Genomic DNA, 21,602 nt, shown 5'->3' with positions numbered 1-21,602 from the left:
TGAAATATTACACATTACAAATAGAGCAAATTTCAAGCGCCCCTCTTGTGTCGCGCATAATGGAAAAAAGGTCCCCTTGTGTAAAATAAGGGTCCCTACGTAGATTGCGATTTACCCATTACAAATATACCAAGTATGTTATCAAACATTTACAATTCTGTATACGTCCCATTCCCATCCATCAAAGTAAATAAAACCTACTTATTGTGTATCGTATCATTCAAATAAATTTCCAGAACATGTAGTGCGTCGTCAGCTCACACTATGCATGCAAGCATATCTATGAATTAGTACCACAGAAACTTTACACCAAAATCGTTAAATGACCATTTAAAGTAAAGGAAAGAGACAACCAAAGTACAAATAGCTCAAGATAAATCAAGCTTCACTAGGAAGAACATTCAGGAAATGATAGACCTCGTCCTCATCGATAACACCCACCTCTGTTGAACAAACCGAACAGCAGACTCTTTTAAAAGCCACAGCAGCACTAGGACCAACTTCAATATGAGAACCTCTTTTGTTCCTTTTTCGTTTACTTCCTAGTTGCGGCACTTCCTCCATTATCCTACAATTCATGACAAAAATCGCACGATACTGAGTGACATATTTTTCATGCCTGCAAGCCCATACATCAGAACTTCAGTTTATGATTTTAATCAAGAAATGAATAGAAGGTGCATTGTGGATAAGAATATGGATGAAAATAATTTTACAGAGTAACAACAAATGCAGGATTTGACAGCAACAGTTAGAAAATTTTATATATTTGGATATGTACATTCTTTCCAAGCTAGAAGGGAAAATCTTGAGAATATGATAAAGTAGCTACCATTCAAGGTTGCTCATAGCAAAGTACCAAAGCAAGGATTACTTGGAATCCCCAAAAGATGAAACAGAAGTTCACAAACAATACAGGGATGTCCATTTGAAGGACCGTATAAGGGCCCTAAAACACCTGTTCCACCCAAAAGTACCCTGCTTGGAGTTGCTTCTAACATATGTCAGGATATCTACATAAATTGGTCAGTGCTCATCTTTTCTCTATTTTTATGAGAAAAAGTCATTTTTTCTTGGAGTTGGTTTAACATATGTCAGGCTATCCACATAGCCAGTGAATGTTTGTCTTTCTTTATTTATATGAGGAATATCATCTTTGGAATTTTTTACAGGGGAATGCCTTGCCTTTAAATTATGATTATGGTGGCATATCAGCAAGACGCTATATGCTTGATCAGTGAAAGAAAAATTTCGAAAAAAAAAATAAAATAGAAAGCTGTCAGAGAATATGTAGAAAAGATTGACATGACTGAACCCCCATGCCGGTGGAACCTAGTTCGAATTTGCCAGACATTCAGTGGACATGTTACACATGATGTCCAGCTATTTGTGATGCCATAATGAAATCCAAAATGACATCAGAATTGTTCGGAAGATGACAATTAAAGGCCAGGGGTCGTATTCTGGAGGTCATGAGAGGCAATTCTCTAGAATATGATAAGCAGATATTCTGGAGGTCATGAGAGGCAATTATAAGTGAGAGATACTATGATTAGGTGGAAAGCAATTTGATAGGCCAGGAAACAAGACCATAGTTTACTTTTTTGGTAACAAGTTAAAAACTGAGAGTTCCTTTTGCCCCAGATGAGTCACCACAATTATGACTGATGAATCATGTTTGTGCCACATCTAGATCACATTCCTTCCACCAGGTTGGTTGTTGGACCCACATAGTACTCCTATTATTCCAATAATAACAAATTCCTAATCTTGTTGTGGTGAATAGGAAATGTTGTGATAGCATATGCACAATTATTTAGTACATATTTAATTTTGCAAATATACTACCACTCGGCTGTTTCAAATCAAGAGATTCAGAGAAATCAAACTAATAAAATCGTCGCTTTGAAGCGGCAGAAACTTCCAGATAACTGCAACTTGTGCTTGACTGTGAAAGCAAGCAAGTCAAATGGATGTGAAGCGTAGGTCTCTGTGTAGGGGCTTATATCCATGGAGCAAACAGGCTTTCTCACCCGAGTTTATAACCAAACTTGAAAGATGCTCATAACGGCTCATCATAGTCACTGAACTAAAATCCGACAAGCTTTTACCAATAACAACTTCAGGTGACTTAGAGTATATCATTTTATATAAATAGTATGTGATATTTATTTGCTCAATGAGCATATCCCCGTACATTTAGAAACTCACTGATATGCCCCATGCTCAAGCTTGACAGCCTCGACTCACTTTAACTACCAAGCTAATCTTGAACAAGTATACTCAGGAGCATGGTGATCCAAACAGCTATAGTTTAGTCAAATCCCTAAGAATGGGATCAATCATCTAAAGTCAAAACTGCTATCTAATTAAGAACTATAGAAAGGAAGTCTGTGCCTGGCCTTCGTAATGCCATAAAGGACCTAGATAAATATGCCAGCTTGATTACCATAAAAGCAACTGTCCATGACCATATTGATATGTCTTACAGTTGCTGTCCAGATTTTCTCATTATATAGATAGGCTTAAGCTCTTCCTATTTATTTCTTCAGTGGAAACTTTAGGAGCTAAGTGCTGAATTGGGTCGCTCATACTCCCGTTAGCTTGGATCTTACGGTGATACACTAACATCAAAACCACCCTTGCCAAAGCTTATCTAAGTGTCTCAATTTTAGTGAACTCAACATAGTAGGTGTAGTGTGAAAAAAACACTTTCAAACATTTTACATATTCTTTGTTTGCTCTACAGAGAATATACTCCACGTTTAGCTAATGCCTTCATGGACTACACCCATTGAGGTCCAACTTTCAAGTGCATAAGCCCACAGCACTGGCAATAATCCCACCCCAGCAAAACAGAAATGGGAAAAGAGAAAAGCACAATAGAAGAAAATAGAAGAGAAAAGAAAACTCAAAATCCTTTAACATATAATGACAGCAATAGTCTTAAGGTGATAATTGCTCGACATTACCAATTTGATATAGTTACTGAAACTATCATCTCTTAGCCAAAATAATCGTGACCACAATGCAAAAATGGGGGAGAAGGTAAAAAGTATCAATAATGTGGAGCGAACAAAGAAATTCACCCAATTCACTTTGACTCACACAACGAATATATGATTCAAACCAGCGGGTTCTGGAGATAAAATCATGTATTATGCTTTCGAAGATAAATGCTTAAAGGAGGCCATAGGATCAAAGCTGAAAAGGAGGACATTCGATTAGAAGGGGTGAATTAGGGGGAAGTAAGGGGAAAACAGCAGGACACAATGGCGTTCTGGTGGACTTAGCAATTTCAAATTAGGAGCTGGTCCCTTCTAAAGACAACCACATCCAACTGCCAAAATTTCCATCTAACCAAACACGGGGCAACGAATCAGCGGGAGCTCAGCAAGAGTGGCCCTAACAAACTTTTGGTGCATCAATCCGAAGCAGAGTACAAGCCATGGGTTTGACGGGTGAGCTAAGGACAATTTGATGAATCAGCATAGGATTACCATTTTGCGGTTATTTAATATTTGCAGTACTTGAGTTTATGAAGGAAATTATGAAGCTTTCTTTTTCCTCATCTCTGTTTTCCTCATCTCTGTTTTCCTCCTTTACCCAACCCTTATCTTTCTTCTGCATTGTTCAATACTGAGTAGTCACCCTTATCTTCACAGGAGTAATAATATTAAGGGGTAAAACAGAAAGAGCAAGGAAAAACAAAACGAAGCCAGACCTTTCCAATATCAAATGGCATACATAGAGAGAGGAAAAGCATAAACACACACATATACACACATGTCAAGAAATAGGCAACAAAACGGGCATACCTCTGGCAATCCAGACAAAGGGTAGTAAAGCAAGCAGGGCAGCAGAGCACAGCATCGGAAGCACGCCCTCCTCTTTGCTTCTGGACCCATAGCTCATCTTTGTCATCAAGTCCCTGGTCATAGAATTCGGGCTTGGAGAAGTAGTCTATCTCATCATCAGCAGAAACTATTACGGATACGTACAAAGTTGAGAAAAAACTAAAATATGTTAAATTTATGCAAACCAGCCTATAATTTCCAGAAGTAGATTATTTTAAGACAATCAAACGAAAACATTTGCATAAAGATTTTTGAAGACGATTCTCACCTGTTCCCTGAGAATCGTGAGTTGAGGAATCTTCGGGTTCACCTTTTTCGTTCATTTCTCTGTCACGGGTTTTCATCGGTTGGGGACGAGGACCTGACCTTTTGCATAAAGGGTTAGCTTTTATTACCTGTTGGGAAAGACAACGAATTTAATATAGAGTATTATCTTCTTTTATTTGATAATATTACTTTAAATTAAAAAAAGTACTTTTAAAATTAGAAAATATACTACCAAAATCCTAGAATTTAAATTCTAATATTCCGGTGGTATTTTATTTCTTTCCCTTGAGAATATCAATATATATTATTTTTGGGTCTTCCTTTATTATTCTTTGGTATTTTATCATAGTTTGTGTTTTTATTGTATTTTAATTTTTTTTATATGAATAAATTGCATAAAACCCCTGTGTGTTAAAAGATTAGCTAAAATTCGCTGCTTTAAAAATATAGGCAAAAAGTCCCTATATATTCGATTAATTGCCTTTAATTGTGTTAAAGTTTTGCATGATTTGTTGTTATGCCATTATTTTATAAGTCACTGATCTCCAAAAGTTACAAATAGGACAAGTTAGATTTTAAGTCATTTTAAAAATATATTTTTAGTTATATATATACACAATTATATCTATATCATACTTATGTAATGTATATGTATATACACCATCGCTTTTTGCGGCATCTGATGACCTTGTGTTGGTGGAAGATGGCAAATGTGACCGACATCGCTACAACCATCACCTACGCAAAAAAACCCAGATCTAGAGGTTGGACAACAGTGGTCACCTAAGTAAGAAATGGATGACCTCGTCTTCACCCAAATCCATGGGTGAAGGTGGTTACCCAACCAATAAATGAGTGAGCTTGCCATCACCCCTGATTTGGGCGATGGAGGTCGTCTATTTCTGCCTAGGCAACCATCATCCCTTAGATCTAAGAGCAACAATGATCACCCTAGCGCCATCGTCATGCTGGGGCGACGACAAACCCTGGTGATCGACAGCATGGGGTCGTAGGGAAGAAAAAAAAAAAGGAGGATAATTCTGTTTTAATTTTTGAAAATTAAGAAAAATAGTTTAATTGTTTATAATGTTATAAAAAGAATGTATTAACAAATATACATAATGGTAATTATAATTTATATATTAGTTAGAGTAGATAACATGACTTAAAAGATTTTATATAATTATTTGGTATTTTAATATTTAATTAATGTAATCTACTGCACATATTTAAATTAAATAATAATTTAATTTAGTTAATAATATTTAATATTATAATTTATTTTTATATATGGATCCATATGGATATTTAAATTTGGAAAGTAAATTCCTAATTTGAATTTTTAACTTTTAAACTTTTTATACAATTTTTAAGGTATTTTGATATTTAATTATATATTTTATAAAGAAATATAATTAATTAAACATATTGAAATTAAATAATAATTTAAATTAATATATAATATTATTTATTAAAATATATTTGAATAAAAAAATATTTTTTATATGTCAAAGAAAATAGATAAAATGGACATTTGTAAACTTAAAATAAGATAAAAAGAAAAAGGTAAAAATGAAGCATATTAGCAAAACAACGCGTTTGAAGCACTTTTTGTTAGTATTTAATTGATAGGAAATGTTTGTTGTATTTTAAATAATATGGTCAATTTTTTACCCATAAAATACACACAAGAAAATTTCATAATATTTCAGTAAAACACAGGGCTATTATGCAATTTACCCATTTTATATTTATATCACTGATACTATGTTTATGTAGGCATATTCAATATAAAATGGATATACATTTATATGCAAATATATATTCAACTTATATTTTATTTCATGTTTATAAAACTATACATGTATTCATATAAATGTAAAATGAATATATATATATATTAATTGTATATACATGTGTATATTATATACTGATGTGTGATTAAGAGGAGGTACAAGGAAAATGCCAAGAATGCCCTTCATTAAGGGCATTATAGTCATTTAAACAAGGATTCGCACCTCTTCCATCAGTCGGGTCGCGATCACCCGACCCGGATCCATCTGCCCTCGAAGACCCGGACAATTATAACCGTCTGTTCATGGACGCCGGCCGGTAGGATGAGACCACGTGGCTGGTCAACGCTGGTTAGCGCTACCCTGTTGAGCCCTATATATAGGCCCGAAACACCGTTATTAAAGATAATTGTTCTGCATTTATTGAGATCGAACTTTGAGATCGCACATTTTTCTCTCGATCAACCTAACTTGAGCGTTGGAGGGTCATTGTCGGGGACGTGCCCGACGAGCTCATTTTCTTGTCTTATTCTCAGAGAACCCAAAAGCTGATCTTGGAAGAGTTAGCTACCTACGTGGAGATCGTGCCTCGGGATCGTTGAATTCTACCCGGATCAATTGGCGCCGTCTGTGGGAACGTCTGAGAACTATCGTCATGGAAGGTTCATCGAGAAGAAACGCCAGGGAAGAAGAGACACCGAGGAAAGGACGATCCATGATCCATATTACGAAGAGGACTTGCAAAGAATGATCGAGGATGCGAGGCGGAAGGCCATAGTGGAATACGAGAGGAGGACCGCAACTCCTGTGAGCAAAGAAACAGCCCGAAGGCAGTTGTTTGAAAACATTGAGCCCCACCAAGAGTCAAGGGAGCGTGGCGAGCCAGAGCGTAGAACTAGAAAATCGGTCTCATCAGAAGCGGGATCCAGTAGCCATGCCCGAGTAAAGAAAAGAGAACCAATGATATCGCGAGCGGAAGTTGAGAGCGTGGGAAAATAGATAGAAAGTTTGAACAAGCAAATCGATGAGCTGAAAAAACGAGGAGAGATAGTGGCACATAACAAAAACTCCCTTTTTAACAATGACATACTGGTTCAAGTGGTGGAACTAGGGTTTAGAGTACCCGATTTGCCGAGGTACGATGGAACGAAGGACCCCTATGAACACGTGGCAGCCTTCGATATGGTTATGAATTTGTATGGATAGCCGGGTCCCATAATGGCAAAACTATTCGCTACTACGCTGATGGGGAAAGCACAGGAGTGGTTCACCAATTTGCCCCGGGGAAGCATTGACTTGCACGAACAGCTCATCCAGAAATTCTCCTTTCATTTTGCGAGCAGGAGGAAGCAGAAGAGATCAGCCATCCATCTCTTTACTATACGGCAGGGGGAAGAGGAGACGTTGAAAAGTTTCATGGGCAGATTCAACAATGAGATGATAGAGATCGAGGACCTGCACATTGATATGATGGTCAGTATCTTGATCCATGGACTGAAGAAAGGCCCGTTCGCATCCGCACTCGCGCGTGACCCGCCAGGCGATGCGGAGCAGCTGATGGGTTTAGCCCAAAAATATATAGACGAGGAAGAGATGAACGCGATGAAGGACTCTGAACAAAGAGAACGCGAGCAGTTGTTTAGACGATCATACGATACCAGAGAGAGTGGAGGGAGTAAGCCAAAACAAGACAAGCCCAAGGAGCCAAAGTATCAGCCCAAATACCACAATTACACTCCGTTGCCTATGTCATGGGAGAAGGCATTAATGATGGTCGAGAATGCTGATATTCTCAAATTGCCGAGGCACACCAGGTATACTCCCTCCAAGAAGTTTTCTAATAAATATTGCAGGTTCCACAGGGAGAGAGGACATAACACGGAGGAGTGCTTTCAACTCAAATATGAGATAGAGAAGCTGGTGAGACAAGGATACTTCTGGGATCGAGGCCCCCCGAATTGCAAGATTAGCAAAGACGAGACAAGGAGGAGGAGGTCGAGGAGTCGGGATCGAAATCCCGGACCTGTAAGGACAACCAAGGCCCAGCCCACCGGAAACAACGCACCGACCAAAGGGGTGATTTTTACACTATTGCAGGGGGTTCCAGCTCGGGAAATTCGAGCAGGGCCCGGAAAAGATGTGCTAGAACCCTAAGCTCTAACAAAGGGAGAGAGTTCGTGCTAAAGGTCGAGGAGGAAGAGACTATTTCATTCAATAGTTCAGACAAGCCAGAAGAGAGCGGAGAGATGAATGATCTGATGTTCATCAAGTTGGACGTGGCGAATTTCACTGTCCACAAAGTCCTGGTAGACAGTGGGAGCTCCACAGACATCATCTTCAAGAGCGTGGTTGACAAGATGGGTTTGGACAATGCTCGGTTGGAACCCGAAAAGACTCCGCTGGTCGGTTTTGGAGGGAGCGAAGTACCTTCCCTGGGTATGATCGAACTCCCGGTATCAATGGGTGAGGAGCCGAAGAGGAAGACCCTAATGGTAAAATTTCTAGTAGTGGATACTCCATTCGCTTATAACATCATTTTGGGTAGGCCAGGTCTAAATTCCTTTCGAGCAGTCATTTCTACTTACCATATGAAAATGAAATTCCCCATGGAGCACGGGATCAGAGAGGTTGCATGCGATCAAAAAGAGGATCGAAAATGTAACAACTTGTCGCTGAAAGGAGAACCTGGACAAAAGAAAAGGAAAACTAAGGAGGACGCTGAGTCTCGACCCTATGAGTCTGAACACTTGAAACCCAGTGATGAATACAAAATTGTGCAGCTGACACCTGGGGAACCGGACAAAACCACCAGAATAGGCGCGAACATGAAGGAAAGAGAGATGGCCATGATCGGTTTTCTGAGAGAGAACATGGACATGTTCGCATGGAGCCCGTCAGACTTCATAGGGATCGACCCAGAGGTCATCGTGCACCACCTGAATGTCGACCCAATGTCCCGACCTGTTTAACAGAAGAAGAGGTCATTCGGAAGCGACAAAAACGAGATCATCAGGAAGGAGGTCGACAAACTGCTTAAAGCCGGGTATGTATCGGAAGTTCAATACACTGAATGGCTTTCTAACGTAGTCCTTGTCCCCAAATCCTCGGGAAAGTGGCGCATGTGTGTGGATTTTACAAACCTGAACAAAGCTTGCCCGAAGGACCCATACCCGTTGCCCAGGATCGATGTTATAGTGGATTCCACGGCCGGGTTCGAAATGTTCTCGATGATGGACGCCTACCAAGGGTATCACCAAATCCACATGGCGGAAGAGGATAGAGATAAAACCTCGTTCATTACTGAAAAAGGGTGATTATTGTTATAATATGATGCCTTTTGGGTTTGAAGAATGCAGGAGAGACATATCAACGATTGGTGAACAAGATGTTCGGCGACCTGCTTGGAAAAATAATGGAGGTTTATGTCGATGACATGCTCGTCAAGAGCAAGAGGTCGCAGGACCACCTCGCAAATCTCGTGCAGGCGTTCGGCATCATGAGATCATACGGAATGAAACTGAATCCAGACAAATGCACTTTCGGAGTAGGCGGAGGAAAATTTTTGGGATATATGGTCAGCGATAGGGGGATTGAAGCTAATCCAAAGAAGATCCAAGCTATCATAAACTTGCGATCACCAACCACGATCAAGGAGGTGCAGAAACTAACAGGAAAGATCGCCTCGCTGAGTAGGTTCATCTCGCGATCGACAGACAGGAGTCTTCCTTTCTTCAAGGTCCTGCGAAAATCCAAGAACTTTGAATGAGACGAAGAATGCGAGAAGGCGTTACAAGAACTGAGAGAGTACCTGAGGAGGCCCCCCTTGCTCACAAACCCGAAAGACGGAGAGACACTGTTCCTATACCTGGGTGTATCTGAGAATGTTGTTAGCTCTGTGTTAGTGAGAGAAGAAGGAGGCCAGCAGAATCCAATTTACTATGTGAGTAAGATGCTCCAAGGCACAGAATTAAGATACACGGAGATGGAAAAACTAGCACTCGCATTGGTTATCACCGCTCGAAAACTGCGATCGTACTTTCAATCGCACAGGGTGGTAGTGTTAACAAACTATCTTCTTAAACATGTGATGTCGCGACCTGAGGCCTCAGGCAGGTTGATTAAATGGGCAGTGACACTGGGACAGTACGACATGGATTATCAGCCCAGGACCGCACAGAAAGCACAAGTATTGGCGGACTTCGTGATGGAACTTTCAAGCAATCCCAAATCACCTCTGGTCGCTGAAGAGCAGACCTCGAAATGGATGCTACACGTGGATGGTGCTTCGAACGCTAACAACGGAGGGGCAGACATACTGATTCAAGGGCCCAAGGGAGTCGAGATCGAGGTAGCAGCTCGCCTGTCCTTTCCTATGACCAATAACGAGGCAGAGTACGAGGCACTCATACTAGGACTAAAGCTCGCATACAACGCTGGAGCCAGAGATTTGGAAGTTTTCACAGATTCCCAGTTGATCCCTTGCAGATCGAAGGGACTTATGAGACGAAGGAAAAAACGATGACGTCTTATAAAGAGATTGTAAAACAATGGATGAATAAATTTGACAAATGCTCAGTTTTGCAGATTCCAAGAACGGAAAACGACAAAGCAGACGCCTTATCTAAATTTGGAGCTGCAATGGACGGAATCAGAGATCGCAAGATCACAGCCTTGGTCCGTGAACGATCAACTCTCTCGAACAAAGCAGAGGTACAGATGGTCTCTGAAGCTAAGTCGTGGAAAGACAAAATTGTTAAGTACCTTGAAGACGGCACCCTGCTTGCCGATCCCATTGTTGCGAGAAGAGTCAAGTTTCGAGCTACACGATTCACCATGCTATCAGGTCAGCTCTACAAACGAACAGTGGATGGGCCCCTCCTGAAGTGCCTAGACGAAGAAAGAGCTTTATATGTGATTCGTGAAATCCATGAGGGAAGTTGTGATAATCACTCAAGTGCGACGTTGCTGGCTCAGAAGATAATTCGATAGGGATTCTACTGGCCCACGCTAGCAAAAGATTCCAAAGAGCTGGTGAAGAAGTGCGAAAGTTGCCAGAGATGTGCATCCCTGATACACCAACCTGCGACCCCGATAGAGCCGATCAAGATAGCCTGCCCGTTCGACCAGTGGGGGATCGACATTGTCGGACCCTTCCCCCTAGCACAGGCTCAAAAAAAATTCATCATCGTGACAGTGGAATACTTCACCAAGCGGGTCGAAGCAGAGGCTGTCGCCAAAATATCCGAAAAAGAAGTTATCAACTTCATCTAGAAAAACATCATCTGTAGGTTTGGTTTGCCATGGATTCTAATCTCTGACAATGGTACTCAATTTCAGGGAAGAAAAATCACAGAATGGTGCAAGGAGCTCAAGATCGCGCAGCATTTCACAGCAGTCGTGAACCCGCAAGCCAATGGGCAGACGGAGGTAACTAACAAAACGATCCTGCAGCACTTAAAAACACGACTGGAAAATAAAGGATCGTGGGTTGATGAGCTGCCTGGAGTACTATGGGCTTATCGGACGACACCGCGGACTGCTACAGGCGAGACTCTTTTCTGCCTAGGGTACGGAATAGAACTATTATCCTGGCAGAGGTCGGCGAGGAGTCTCAAAGCGAACCTTCGACCTCACAGTGATCGAAGAAAAGAGAGATGCAGCGTATGCTAGAATTCTACGCCATAAGGGGTTGATGATGAAAAGCCACGATCAAAAAATTCGACCACGTCAGCTTCAAGTGGGCGACCTCGTACTGAAAAAGGTAGAAGCTTATAAACATGTGGGTAAGCTGGAACAGCCATGGGAAGGGCCATACAAGGTAACCGAGATTAAGAAAAAGGGGACATATAGGCTACAAGATATGCAGGGACGAAACCTGCTGCGCCCATGGAACATAAAGAACTTGAAGAGGTTTTACGCGTGAACCCGGGAGTTCAAATTATGGAGCCTGTGAAAGGCTGTCAACTGCGACAAGATCGCACTCTGGGAGCCTGTGAAAGGCCATCAACTATGACGAGATCGCGCCTAAGGAGCCTGTGAAAGGCCACCAAATATGGAGATCGCATTTGAGGAATTATTTGTGAGTTTAAAAGTTCGAATTTTTTGTACTAGAAAACAGTCGTTAAAACTTGTACAAACTGTAACTTCTTTGGAGCGATTTTGAGAAATCAATTTGTCTTTTCGTATTACGTTGAATCGAAAATTGCGCGCACTTTATGCTTTTGTCTTTATCTGCTATTAAATTCTTCGAAATGCTACATGCGAACTGAAAAAGACACGTTCAACTCATGCGATCTGAAAAAGACGCATTTTTCGTGCCAACTGAAAAAGAGGCACCCAACTACACGCGAACTGAAAAAGACGCGTTCAACTCACGTGATCTGAAAAAGACGCGTTCAACTCGTGCGATCTGAAAAAGATGCATTTTTCATGCCAACTGAAAAAGAGGCACCCAACTACACGGGAACTGAAAAAGACGCGTTCAACTCATGCGTACTGAAAAAGATGCATGTTTCGTGCCAACTAAAAAAGAGGCACCCAACTACACGCGAACTGAAAAAGACACGTTCAACTCACGCGATCTGAAAAAGACGCGTTCAACTTGTGCGATCTTAAAAAGACGCATTTTTCGTGCCAACTGAAAAAGAGGCACCCAACTATGTCTGCGATGTCGAAGAAAACCAGTTAGAAAGCGGACGCTGAGACAACGATTAACAAAATAAGAGAATACCTAAAGCTGAGCATGGACCCCGTATTCCTCGATCCGGATGGGATTGTTCATTACCAAGGAGCTTTGGTCGCGAAGGGAGGTGAAGGAGTCATAAAGGTCGAAGGACTCACCCCCCACCTTAGAAAAGAGTACAGAGCTGGAGGAGCTATCCCACCTTGGAAATGTTCGATCTCCCTGGGGTTGACCACCTCTCAAAGCCTCCCTGTTCTCTTCCCAGCACGAAGCGAGCTGGGTCAGCCTCAAGAGTTTCTCTCTCTCCTCAGTCTGGCTGGTTTTCTCTGCGGCTTCCCTAGCCATCCTGCTCAGCGACTCGGAACGGTGGGGCTTGGACTTTAAAGAGCCAGAAGGTTCCACTGGCTCCTTCTCCCTGGTCTCGTCCCCGTGCCCTTGCTTGTGCGAAGATCATTTCCTTTTCTTAAAACGATCCCCGCTGTCGGCATCGCAATTTTCCTGCTCAGCCCCTTGATCGCCACTCAGATCGTCTAAATTCAATTCTAACTCCGAGGAGTTATAGCCGTGATGATCAGCAGGGGCAGAGGGAGTTTCTTTGCTGTCGACCATGATAGGTTGCTGGTCGGCAGGGCTCGCAGGCGCAGGGGCCCGCAAAGGAGCAGGGATAGGCGAGCTCGAAGGGAGATCTGCAGGATCAGCGACCTGCTTCCCCTTCCTCAACTTATTCGCAGCCGCCTTCAGTCGCATAGCATTGCGAGAACTCATGATCAAACTACCTGCAAGATGGAGGGAGGTTAGCAAACCCGAACAGAGCAAAAAGGAACAAACGATAACGAGAAAAAGAGATCACCTAAAGACTCATCAATGTGGAGGGGCACTGGAGACAGTCCGGACAGTCACAAAACCTTCTCAATGAAAAGCTTCTTAGGGTTGTATTTAAAAGCTGTTAGGCTATTTATTTGATCGCCCTCCAGCCCTCCTCCACTCGTCCTGGGAACAGGTTTATACTTACTCCATTCTATGTCAAAGGGCCAAGCCCTAGGATGTCGAACAAAAATGTAATGGTGTAACCAGGCCTCTACATTCCATTTTAAAGTATCTAAATATCTACAATGAAGCTTGGCAGAGAGATAGAAGAAACCTCTATCACCATATCGCTTGGAAGTAGTGAAAGAGTACAAACTCCAAAAGTTATCAAAACTGGGTTCTACATCTAAATATTGCATTATTATGATGAAGAGAACAATATGAGAAATGGAATTGGGAGAGAGGTGCATAGGGCACAACTCCAATTTATTCAAAATTGCGGCCAGAGGAGGAGCTAAAGGAAACCTCAGCCCGGCATAAAAATGTTTGATAGAAAAGGCGCAAAAATCGGGGAGGGAGGGAACGATGCATACGGTCGAAAGCCCTAGGAATAATGATCTCGTACTCAGGGGGTATGAAATATTTTTCCCTAATCTTTCGAATGGGAGTCCTAACGCTACTAACTAACCCCTCCCATGGATTCCTAGCGAGCCTATCTTGGAACTTCTCAAGGGTAGAAGGCCCAGCTTGTTCATTACAAGGATTCTGGGATATTTTGAATTTTTTGTTCCTCTTAGGAGAGGTGGAGAAAGAACCACGTGCGGACCCAAAAGGGATTGCGGACGACCCAGAGCCAGAGCTCGACCCGTAATTCGAAGAAAATCTAGACGACATCATACCTTAGAACAGCATGGCTCTAGAAGCTGCAGGTCGAACGCGAACTCGGAGTTAATAGTGCTGGTCGCTAAAAGCTCGTATGTGGGGTAGAGAAGAACGTTTGAATGAGAGGGATATTTATAAACTTAACCCTCTGGGGAAGCGCGTTGCAGACGGACCCACGAGATGACGACACGTGTACACGCAGCTGGCAAGATCAACGGACGCGACCGATGAACTTCTCCAAAAGTGGTACCTTCACTCTTTGATAAGTGCTGGAGTAATGATGTGTGATTAAGAGGAGGTACAAGGAAAATGCCAAGAATGCCCTTCATTAAGGGCATTATAGTCATTTAAGCAAGGATCCGCGCCTCTTCCATCAGTCGGGTCGCGATGACCCGACCCGAATCCATCTGCCCTCGAAGACCCGGACAATTATAACTGTCGGTTCATGGACGCCGGCCGGTAGGATGAGACCACGTGGCTGGTCAACGCTGGTCAGCGCTACCCTGCTGAGCCCTATATATAGACCCGAAACGCCGTCATTAAAGGTAACTGTTCTGCATTTATTGAGATCGAACTTTAAGTTCGCACATTTTTCTCTCGATCAACCTAACTTGAGCGTCGGAGGGTCATTGTCAGGGACGTGCCTGATGAGCTCATTTTCTTGTCTTATTCTCAGGGAACCCAAAATCTAATCTTGGAAGAGTTAGCTACCTACGTGGAGATCGTGCCTCAGGATCGCTTAATTCGGCCCAGATCATATACATATTACTATTAACTTTAATAGTCAAGCAAGTCGCTATAGTGTCAACTCTGGTGCAACACGTCCATCCTTTTGTCATAACGTGGTCCGTTTGTTGTGAAGCGTGGTCCGTTTGGTTCCTTGTAGCAATGGTTATCTATAGGGGCTTTTTTTTTCCTTTGTTTATGTGATCCAACATTTATAACCATGTTGTTGCGGTCGAAAGATGACTATATGTGAAATGAGATTGATGAGTTTTCGTGGGCTGTCAAGAAATTTATTTAAATATTATATAATAAGTTGTGAGATTAAGTTAATGGAAAAGAACACTATATCTTTTTATATGCAGAATAGGAAAAGAGAAATTTAATTGATTGTTTTGTTATGAGTCGACTATGTTATCAAATAAAGTTAGTTATTTTGGAGTTAAATTGACTATACTTTACGTACATTGCTCATTTTGTTTTGTATGGACTACATTTGATATACATATATAGATATTGTCAGTTATTTGCTTATTGAGTTGCAACTCATTCCTCTACTAACATATTTCTGGTGTAGATTTTCTTGTGTCTACTTAAGAGAACTAGATTCCAATTATGCATTCCAATCATGTTAGGCTAGTATGCCGTCAATTCAGTAGTGTGAATAGGACACGTTTTGGGATAAAGTAATGAAATGTGGATAACGTGTGAGTTAATTATAACTGGAGATAGAGATTTCTCACGAATTATCATATATGAAAAAACCAAAGGAGATTTTGGATAAAAGTATTAGAAAATTGAGAAATAAGAAAATACCAATGGCGAAAGTGGAGTGGAGTCATCATTCTCCGAGAGAGAAGACTTGAGGGTTGAGGAGCATATGAAAGAAAAATATCCCTATTTATTTCATTGAACGGGTAAGTTAATTAAATTTCGAGGATGAAATTTTTATTAGGAGGGGAGAATTGTGACATCTATAGAATTTCATACATAATTGAGGGACTAATTTGTAATTATTAAAAAAATTTAAATGTAATTATAAATAAATTATATGTTGAAATGGGAATATAATAAAAATTGAATGGAGTAAATTGGTGCTCATTACAATAATTTGGAGCAAATTATATTAAATAAGAAAATTAGAAAAGAAGCAATGGGTACTTCAAAAAAATTTATAGTAAATTAAAAAAAATACGTGGAGAGTGACATGTGCAACCACCCCTCACCACCTCACTTTCCTTTGTTTTAAAAAACTCACACACACACACACACTCACCATTTTGCACACACACACTAATCCGAAATGGAAATAGGTACGATTTTTTATTTTAATTTATATAATTAGTATTTACTTGTAATTTATATTATTCGATGTTGATGCGTGCGATTTTTAGCACGAATCTACAGTCCTTGGATCTTAATGTTGGATTTGGGCTAATTGAGTGAAAATACTTGAGAAAGAGGACCTGCAAAACAACACGTTAGCACTCTGATGCTTAAGTAAGTCCCGAACTTAAAAATAAATTAAGATAAGAATATTATAACGAGAAATCTTGATAGAAATAAGAATTTCGTTCGCAAAAGTTCAAATTTAGAATGACAGAGTAGCAACAAGAGAGTTTTCAGAATGTTGAAGGGGGGTTTGTTGAGGGGTGCCACCCATATTTATAGAGAAGGAGCCCCTCTTTGCAGGGACTCTGGAGATAGCTGCGTATCCGAGAAGGAAGGCGGAAATCTGGTTGATAAGGTTGCACTTTATTCGCTTCTTGAGCAGCACGTCTTTGGATAAGGAAAGATTTCTTCTTTGTGAAGACTCTTGCTTTGCAAGGAGTCCTCTTAGGCTGAAGAGTCTAGTTTCTTAAGGAACCTTCCTTCCCTCGAGCTGGCTTTGGAAAAGATGCAGCAGGCCTTCATATTGGACCTCCTTCTTGATCCAAGTTTGATGAGGCAGGCTTCTTTCTTGGACAAGTTCTGGTGTGGGCTCCATCTTGGACTAAGACTAGTGGGCTCCCTCTTCGACAAACCTATTGCAGGGTGCTTCCTTCTTGGGCTCAGCCCAGCACCCATGGGCAGGCTGACTCTCTCCTGGGCTGGCGGGCCTGATTTGGGCTTAGCATTTCTTTTGGGTCAATCGCTTCTGGGCCATACCCATCGTCTAATCCCCCCTACTCTAAGGAGGAAGGATGACTCCTGGCTCCTTAGAGTAGTAGCTCTTGAATCACCGGAATAAGGAACCCATCTTCCTTAGCATGGCGTCTGTAAGGAAAAAGGATGCTTCCTAACTCCTGAAAGTAGAGGTTCCTATAACATGGGAAGGAGGGACCCATTTTCACTAGCCTAGTGCCTACCTTTCTCGTGGCCTGCTGTAGACTCTTAGGAAAAGAGTATCCTCAACCTTTTGTCAGGTCGATTGACGGCCGTAATTATGCTGGGGGGGAGTGTTCTTTTGGTAACTGCAGCAACCACGTTTGGTAACCTATTTCCCACGCACATGGTAACCGCCCTCACTCTAGCAGTTACTAGGAACATGGGTTAAAAACTCCTCCATTAGCAGCCTTTTGGTTTCCCCCTCTTCCTCTTTCAAAAAGTTCTCTTTGAAGCACTAGGATCTTCCTCCAGTATTCGTCTTCCTTTCTAAGTATTTTCTTTCCATCTCCTTAAAGTTTCTTCTTTTTTTCAAAAAATGTTTCTTCCAGCAGGTATGTGCACTTTCTCAAAGAGATCTTCTTGAGCGATGATCCCTTGGAGGCAATTTCCTAGAGAGCGGACCCTGTTCTGCCTCATTTTGGAAGGGGCCAGACGAGGAGCTTGAGGCAGGCTACCGCTGCTGCCTGCTGTTTGATAGATGAGGACACGAACAAGGAAGAGGGAGAGAATGAAAACGAGGGTTCTTCCCCTGAGGAGGAGAGGTTAAGATGTCCACCTGAGGAGACTTGAGTCGTCTTCTGAAGATAAGGCGTCTAGGTTTCCTTCAGGAGAGGAGGAGGGCAGTCCCTCAGGAAGAGGGAGAGGAGGAGAGGGTTCCTCAATCACCAACAGACTGGGGGCCTTCCACTCTGCGAACCTCCACAAAGGCCAACTTTTTCAAGAGTCCATGTTCCTCTTGCTTTCGTTGTATATACCCCTTCTCCGATAAGTCTCCCTTTCCATCCTCCTCCTAACTATTTGTATTTTTTTTATGCACAACTACGGGTATTCTGAGATTGCACATAATTTTCAAGTTCCTCTAAATTAATTTGGTCAAAATTCTATTAAGATTTTTGTTGGGTTTTCTTATAGTTCTTCATTTTCGTGGTCATTCTGAAACCGCTCACCTCTTTGCCAAATGTTATCACCTCAAAAAGGCTGGAAAAGGGTTCTTCTATTTCCCCAATAGGGGGTATCCTTCTTGCTTTCTCCCCACCTTCCAAACACTGGCAGAATAGTCATGTTTTTGTCCTCACCCCTCATGCTTGGTCTTTCCCAAAATAACTCGAGACTCCTCCTCCTGTGCATGCAGGACCAAGGACAACGACTTTGTCCGCCTTATTGAAAAAGTTGAACGAATCCTCTTATGATTGTTGGTCTTTAGTTGATAAGCGGTTATTAGGGCACTTCGGGCTGGCCCCTAAAACAGAGCCATTGACAGATTCTTTGAGTATTATGCATATATAATTTTTTTTGTCATTTCCTCTCATTCTTTACGCTTTCTTGATGTGATTATCCTCCATGCTTGTGCACAGAGAACATAATGTTTAGCAAGCTTGTGAGGGATCACGTAATAGGGGGTCGCGCTGAGGGAACCCCCACTTCAAAGTCTTCCAAAGGGCCCCTGCTTCCAGTGATTCCAGAGTAAATAAGCTTCCTCTACCTACTCTCCTGGTCCTGTGGCTGGGAGTTCGTCAAAGAAACCTCGTACGACTCTATGGGGGGCCCTCCTTCCCGCACTTCCTCCACGCCTCCTCCTGGTCCTCTTTCCAAGGAAGAAATGGATACCCCTCCTAAGTATTCCCGCGCGTCTTCTATTTTCCTCCACAACCACCACCTGCTCGATCAAGATAAGGGGAAGACCTCCTTAGTGGCGGATTTGAGAAAAGGGGTCTTATCTCCTAGGGACAAGCAACTTTTGTCACCTCTCTCAAAGGAGGAACTGAAAGGAATGGGAGCTTCTCTACATGTTCAAGGCATCTGCCTTTCTATATTTTGTTTCCTTCCTTGAGTACATCCTTCTGATGATTCTTGTTTTTTGCAGGCCGCCTTTGTCTAATGTTTATCTTTAGATTGCTTCTATTCTCTTGATATGTTGGAGACTTCAGATTTTGGTGTGATGAGTGCTTCCAATCAAATTTTTGGAGGGAGGCTTTCTCAAACTTTCTTAGCAAGGAGGTTCCCTGCACTTTTTCTTGGAGGATGCCCCTTTGAATCTCCGTAGCAGGGGGATCCTTTTATCTCATTTGAAGGATGCCTCCTAGATTTGCTAGGCAGGCGAGTCCCCTTTAATCTTCGTGAGGGATGCTTCGTTGGGCCTTGTAGGTAGGCATGTTCCCTTCAGCTTTCTTGAGGAATGCTTCCTTGGGTCTTCTAAGTAGGCAGGTTCTTTTGAACTTTCTTGAGGGATGCCTCCTTGGCTGTTCTCGCATATGAGTGCTTGAACATTATATCATGAAATATACTTGCATAAAGAAGAAATGAAGATAAAGCATATGAGGGCTTAAAAGGGGAGTCCTGGAGGCTCCTTTGATGACGGAGGCCTGCATGAGTTTTAGCAGAGCTTACTCTTACGCAGTTTTATTGCTCATCTTAAGCAATGTAATATATCATACCTTTTTAAGAGGGATGTCCACGATGTAGACTTTGTAGAAGGAGTCCTACATTAGGACTTGTTGGGAGGTGTCCTTCAACAGGACAATTTATAGAAGGGGTCCTACAAGAGGACTTATTGGAGGATGCCCTTTGGCAGGACTTAGTGGAGGATGCCCTAAGGGAGGACATTTTTAGAGGGAGCCCTTTAGGAGGTCTTGCTGGAGGGTGCTTTTGCATGTGATGGGGGCGTCCTTCTCTGCGCATAATACTTCTTGAGGTTATGAATGTTCTAAGGATGTAATAATGAACGTCCTTCAAAGTTTTCAAGCTTGTAAGCCCCTCGTCCTATCATTGTTGTCACCTTGAAGGGTCCTTCCCTAGTGGGGTCTAACTTTTCCACTGGTTTCAGTGTGTTCACTTTTCGTAATACAAGGTCACCTACTTGAGAACTCCGTGTCTTTACCCTCCTGTTATGGGCATTGATCATAGTAGTCTTGTATCTTTTGATATGAATGAAGGCTTTTTTCCTCAATTCTTCGATAAAGTCCAAATTTTCCTTCAACAACTCTATATTGTTTTCTTTGGAGAAATGCAGTATTCTGTGGGAGGGTACTCCCAACTCAATTGGAATGATTGGCTTAGTCGCATACACCATCGTGAAGGGACTTTCTCCTATGGATCCACGAGGGGTTGCGCGATATGCTCATAGGACACTTGTCAATTCTTCTGTCCAATTTTCACTGACTCGTTCTAATCGTCTTTTGATTCCTTGAAGAAGGATTCGATCGGTGACCTCCACTTACCCGTTGGCTTAGGGGTGCACTATTGATGTGAATTTTTTCTTCATGAAAAGACCCTTACACCAATATTGTATGTTTTAGGCTTGGAATTGCTGACCATTATTTGAGATTACTTCGTGAGGGAGTCTAGTGCGGCAAATGATGTTCTTCCATATGAATTTCATCACCTCCATTTCTGTAATGCAGGCGAGTGGCTTAACTCCCACCCACTTGATAAAGTAATCAATAGCTACTAGTAGTAATTTTCTTTGACTAGGTGCTAGGGGGAATGGTCCCATGATATCTATCTCCCATTCTGCAAAGGGACAGAGTGATAAAATGGTCGTCAGATGCTCCGTAGGCTGATGTATGAGGGAGGAATGTTTTTGGCATTTCTCACATTTGATCACCAGTTTCTTGGCGTCTTTTTTCATGGAAGGCCATAAGTATCCTACTTGTAATGCTTCGTTGGCGAGCATCCAGGTGCCCGCATGCGCTCCACAACAACCACTGTGTATCTCTTTAAGGATATGGACTCCTTCTGACTGGGATAAACATCAAAGTGGAGGATGTGTAAAGGACTTCTTATAAAGGATTCCTCCTTATAAGAAAGCGGGCAGCTCGAACTTTAAGCCTTGCAGTCTCCCACCTGTTGTCTAGAAGGTGTCCCTTTTTAAGCCAATGGATGATAGGGGTCCTCCAATCTTCTGAGAAGGATATGGCTTGAATACAAATTGGAGCTCTTGGTTTAGGGAGGTATTGTATGGTTATATGCCTTGTTCTACAATCTTTTAGAGCACTGGCTTATTTGGAGAGGCAGCCGGCTTTGATGTTTTCTTCTCTTGGGATTTGTACAACTTGAAAGCTTTGGAACCCCATTTTGAGTTCCACTATTTGCTTTAGATATTGAATCATGCCTTCTTTCTTGGCCTCGTAGGAATATTCGACTTGCTTTACTATTACCTAGGAGTCTGAATAAGTTATAACATTTATAGCTCCCACTTTATGCGTCATCCTGAGTCCTATTACA

The 21,602-nt window shown here is 41.9% G+C and overlaps 3 protein-coding genes across 5 annotated transcripts; 2 read left to right on the top strand and 1 right to left on the bottom strand.

Annotated features, from left to right (window-relative positions):
- Window positions 1-265: 265 nt before the first annotated feature.
- LOC105159795 (E2F-associated phosphoprotein) lies at window positions 266-4,260 on the bottom strand. 3 transcript variants are annotated; one of them, XM_011076985.3, is made up of 3 exons: window positions 4,126-4,260; window positions 3,819-3,984; window positions 266-619 (listed from the first exon to the last, which is right to left on the bottom strand). In XM_011076985.3, the coding sequence occupies exons 1-3, from the start codon at window positions 4,199-4,201 to the stop codon at window positions 379-381; spliced, it is 483 nt and encodes a 160-aa protein (XP_011075287.1). In that variant the 5' UTR covers window positions 4,202-4,260; the 3' UTR covers window positions 266-378. The 3 variants fall into 3 exon arrangements, with proteins under 3 accessions (XP_011075287.1, XP_011075288.1, XP_020548785.1); XM_011076986.3 differs by having other exon boundaries at window positions 266-568; XM_020693126.2 differs by having other exon boundaries at window positions 3,819-3,963; window positions 4,126-4,259.
- Window positions 4,261-7,135: 2,875 nt separating this feature from the next.
- On the top strand, window positions 7,136-8,071 carry LOC105159813 (uncharacterized). Its single transcript, XM_011077012.1, has one exon. It carries the CDS (start codon window positions 7,136-7,138, stop codon window positions 8,069-8,071), a length of 936 nt encoding a protein of 311 aa, XP_011075314.1.
- Window positions 8,072-10,435: 2,364 nt separating this feature from the next.
- LOC148788378 (uncharacterized) lies at window positions 10,436-10,906 on the top strand. The gene has a single exon (XM_088880043.1). It carries the CDS (start codon window positions 10,436-10,438, stop codon window positions 10,904-10,906), a length of 471 nt encoding a protein of 156 aa, XP_088736169.1.
- Window positions 10,907-21,602: the final 10,696 nt, after the last annotated feature.

Source organism: Sesamum indicum, linkage group LG4, assembly GCF_026168435.1.
Source record: "Sesamum indicum cultivar Baizhima isolate 11 linkage group LG4, ASM2616843v1, whole genome shotgun sequence".
NCBI lineage: Eukaryota > Viridiplantae > Streptophyta > Magnoliopsida > Lamiales > Pedaliaceae > Sesamum > Sesamum indicum.
The sequence above is the reverse complement of the archived record's forward strand: the minus strand, read 5'-3'. Positions and strand labels throughout refer to the sequence as shown.

Coding starts and splice junctions, on each gene's coding strand:
- LOC105159795 (XM_011076985.3), bottom strand. CDS start 4,201: ATGAAAACCCGTGACAGAGAAATGAACGAAAAAGGTGAACCCGAAGAT. Junction 3,985..4,125: donor TCACGATTCTCAGGGAACAG/GTGAGAATCGTC, acceptor TATCCGTAATAG/TTTCTGCTGATGATGAGATA. Junction 620..3,818: donor CTTTGTCTGGATTGCCAGAG/GTATGCCCGTTT, acceptor ATGGGCTTGCAG/GCATGAAAAATATGTCACTC.
- LOC105159813 (XM_011077012.1), top strand. CDS start 7,136: ATGGCAAAACTATTCGCTACTACGCTGATGGGGAAAGCACAGGAGTGG.
- LOC148788378 (XM_088880043.1), top strand. CDS start 10,436: ATGACGTCTTATAAAGAGATTGTAAAACAATGGATGAATAAATTTGAC.